This window comes from Myotis brandtii, unplaced genomic scaffold (genome assembly GCF_000412655.1).
Source record: "Myotis brandtii unplaced genomic scaffold, ASM41265v1 scaffold537, whole genome shotgun sequence".
In the NCBI taxonomy this organism is placed as follows: domain Eukaryota; kingdom Metazoa; phylum Chordata; class Mammalia; order Chiroptera; family Vespertilionidae; genus Myotis; species Myotis brandtii.
The window spans coordinates 434,666-437,804 of NW_005369971.1; the positions used below are offsets into that span (position 1 = coordinate 434,666).

Sequence of the window (3,139 nt, forward strand, 5' to 3'; positions counted from 1 at the left end):
GAAAAGAAGGGGCCTTGTCAAAATCTAAGGGAAGAAATGATGCCTCTCCCAGAAAGTGCCCTCCCCCCACCAGGGGCAATTTTGGGGCCTCAGGACCCCCACTCCCGGGTCCAGGCATGGAGCCTCGTCCAGCTCAGGGCCCGGAGAGGGGAACTCACTGCAGAGGGTGAGGCTGCGGGGCGGGCAGGGCCTTGTCTGCCGCACTGTGATGGCAGTGCTGGGCCCTGGGGCCTGGGCAGAGGAGACACGGCCCACACGTACATGAGGTCGGGCAGTGGAGCAGGGGCTGGGGCGCGGCTCCGAGTCCAGGGCCCCGGGAGCAGGAGCGGGGGGCTTCCTCAGTGACCCATGTGGGGGGGAATCCAGTCTCAGTGGGATGGGGTCCCGGCTGGGGGGAGGGCGAGCAGGACGGCCTCAGGACCCCCACTCCCGGGTCCAGGCATGGAGCCTCGTCCAGCTCAGGGCCCGGAGAGGGGAACTCACTGCAGAGGGTGAGGCTGCGGGGCGGGCAGGGCCTTGTCTGTCGCACTGTGACGGCAGTGCTGGGGCCTGGGGCCTGGGGCCGAGGAGACACGGCCCACACCTACTTGAGGTCGGGCAGCGGAGCAGGGGCTGGGGCATGGCTCCGAGTCCAGGGCCCCGGGAGCAGGAGCGGGGGGCTTCCTCAGTGACCCATGTGGGGGGGAATCCAGTCTCAGTGGGATGGGGTCCCGGCTGGGGGGAGGGCGAGCAGGACTATCGGGGGTGCTGCCCAGGGGGCCAGAGGCCTGGGGTTCCCAGGTCACCAAGCTCGTCTGAAGGTGAACGTCCCAGGAAAGTCCCCTCCAGTGTTTGGTCCCCCTGGCCTGACTCCCAGCTCCCTGCTGGCCGTTCCTTGGCCCCTGGGCCTGCTCTGACACCATGGCCCTGCCTCCCACCAGGGGACACCGTCCCCCGGTCACTCTGCCGGAGGCTCCTCCCACCCCTGCAGGGTGACTCTAGACCCCCCCCCAGGAGGCCACCCCAGCTCCATGCATGACCCTGCGGACAGTCAGGTGGGCCCTGGGCTGTCCCAACAGAGGCAGGACCCAGGGGAGCCGGAGCCCAGCGGCCAGTGGGGCTGGGGCCACAGATGCAGGTGAGCGGAGGACAGATTCGGAGAGCACAGCCCCACGGGGCTATCCGGAGCCGGGTGAGGGAGCGGCTCTGTCCCACGAGGCCTGGGAGCGACATCGGCCAGGGCACACCTCACGGGGCGATGCCCCCGTGGCCCTGGCGCGGCGACTCACCCCCATCAACACGGAGAAGACCCACGTCTTGTGGCTGAAGCAGGGGGGCAGCCTCGACGACAGCTGCAGGTCGCCGCGCTGGGGACAGACTGGCCTCGTTAGTGCCGCGCGGAGCTGTGCCCGGCGCGCTGCCCACTCTGCTACTCGCGGTCGCTCTGGAAACGCTCCGGTTAAAACAAGTTCCCAGTGAGGGAGGACCGTTCACAGCAAGTCCGTGAACTGAACAAGAGACTCGCTTCCTTCCTCCCTTAGCCCCTTTCCCAGCAAAGCCAACCCGCCTCTGGGTTCGGGCGGGCGCTGGGCTGTGGGTGCGCGGACCGGCCCTGCGTCCTTCAACCCCCACGTCCCAGGAAGCGCTGGCTCCTCCACGCCCTTCAGTTGCTCAAGGTGGTAACTGAACCGTCACCCCCTGCCCCCCACCTCTCTCTCCCTCACACACACAGGTCCCGTCCGTCTGTCCTTCCGTCCGTGCTCACCTCGCTGGGCTGGTGGCGCTGGTCTCCGGGTGGGGGGCTCGCTGCTGCCCAGTCATCCTGCCGGGCCTTCCAGCAGCGACTCCTCAGGGGGAACAAAAGCCCAGCAGATCTGTGCGGGGCCAGGAGCAGGAGAGCCTGGTCCTGAATGTCAATGAGGGGAAGCTGTGACCCTGGGAAGTTCTCGGTGGTTGTGTAACCGCCGGCCTTGCCAGGGCCTGGATTCGCTCCGGGAAACGGAGGGGCCGCCTCGGTCCCACTCAGCACAGGGAGGGCGTGGGCGCCGGGGCGTCTCGGAAGAAGTGCCCCCGAGGGGATCCCCCCCCCCCCCCCCCCCCCCCCCCCCGCCGCACAGAGTCCCGAAGGCGGAGGCCGTGGCTCTGTCTTGGAGACAACTTTTTATTCCCAGCGCCCTTTTCCCATCCCCTGCGATCATACGAGGAAACTCCCTGCACAACAGCACGCACACGCAAACACACACACACGTCTGCGCGCAGCCCGGCCGGGTGGCCTGCTCGGGACTCTGGCCGTCCGGCCCGCAGGCAGCCCCAGAGTCCCCGTGGCGCCCTCTCCTTCTGCTCACTGAGCAGAGAGAAAGGCCAGGACATGCCTCCCCCGGAGACGCTGGCACCAGCGTCACAGCCGCAGGGTCTGTGTGTGCACGGCGAGCTCAGGCGCCCGGAACACCGGCTCCGCACACACAGACCCACGGGAGGTGAGAGCGAAGCATCAGGTCCCCATCGTGGGATGTTCTGCTGTCTCCGTGGGGTTTTGTGTTTTTTAAATACATTTTTATTGATTTCAGAGAGGAAGGGAGTGGGAGAGAGAGAGAAACATCCATGATGAGAGAGCATCATGGACTGGCTGCCTCCTGCACGCCCCCCACTGGGGATGGAGCCCGCAACCCGGGAATCCAACGGTGACCTCCTGGTTCACAGGCGGCCAGGCGAGGAGTGCGCTTTGATGACGAGGAGGTTGAGACTGTTGGGCGGCCGGGCGCATCCGCTGAGGAGTTGAGCTGAGAAGTGCAGAATCCGGGGATATTTTCCATTGAATTTTAGAAGAAGAGACAGAAGCATCCACGTGGGAGACACATCGATTGCTTGCTCCCCCGCCACACACGCCGGACAGGGCCCAGCTCAGACCTGCAACCCAGGGGCGTGCCCTTGACCGGGAGTCGAACCGCGACCCTTCCCCCGGGCCGACCTCTCACCATTGAGCCCGGCCGGGCGATGCCATATTTGACACCTTGTTTGAAATGGACAAACCCTGAGCAGAGGAGCCGGCGCAGCTGCCTCGCGTTGCACGGCACGAGGAGGAGCCTAGGCAGGTGCAGAAGTTGGTGCAACTTGAAATGAGCCCACGAAGAGGCCTGCAGCCCCGCCGAGCTCACGTGAA

At 66.3% G+C, this 3,139-nt stretch overlaps 1 protein-coding gene across 1 annotated transcript in view; it reads right to left on the bottom strand.

Annotated features, from left to right (window-relative positions):
* Positions 1-1,800, bottom strand: part of MLC1 (megalencephalic leukoencephalopathy with subcortical cysts 1) — a 19,743-nt gene extending 17,943 nt beyond the window's left edge. Inside the window, exons 1-2 of the mRNA XM_005877977.2 lie at positions 1,750-1,800; positions 1,269-1,346 (exon numbers count right to left, since the gene is read on the bottom strand). Coding sequence (XP_005878039.1) covers positions 1,269-1,346; positions 1,750-1,800 — 129 coding nt within the window. The remainder of the gene's footprint in view (positions 1-1,268; positions 1,347-1,749) is intronic.
* Between the last annotated feature and the right edge of the window lie 1,339 nt (positions 1,801-3,139).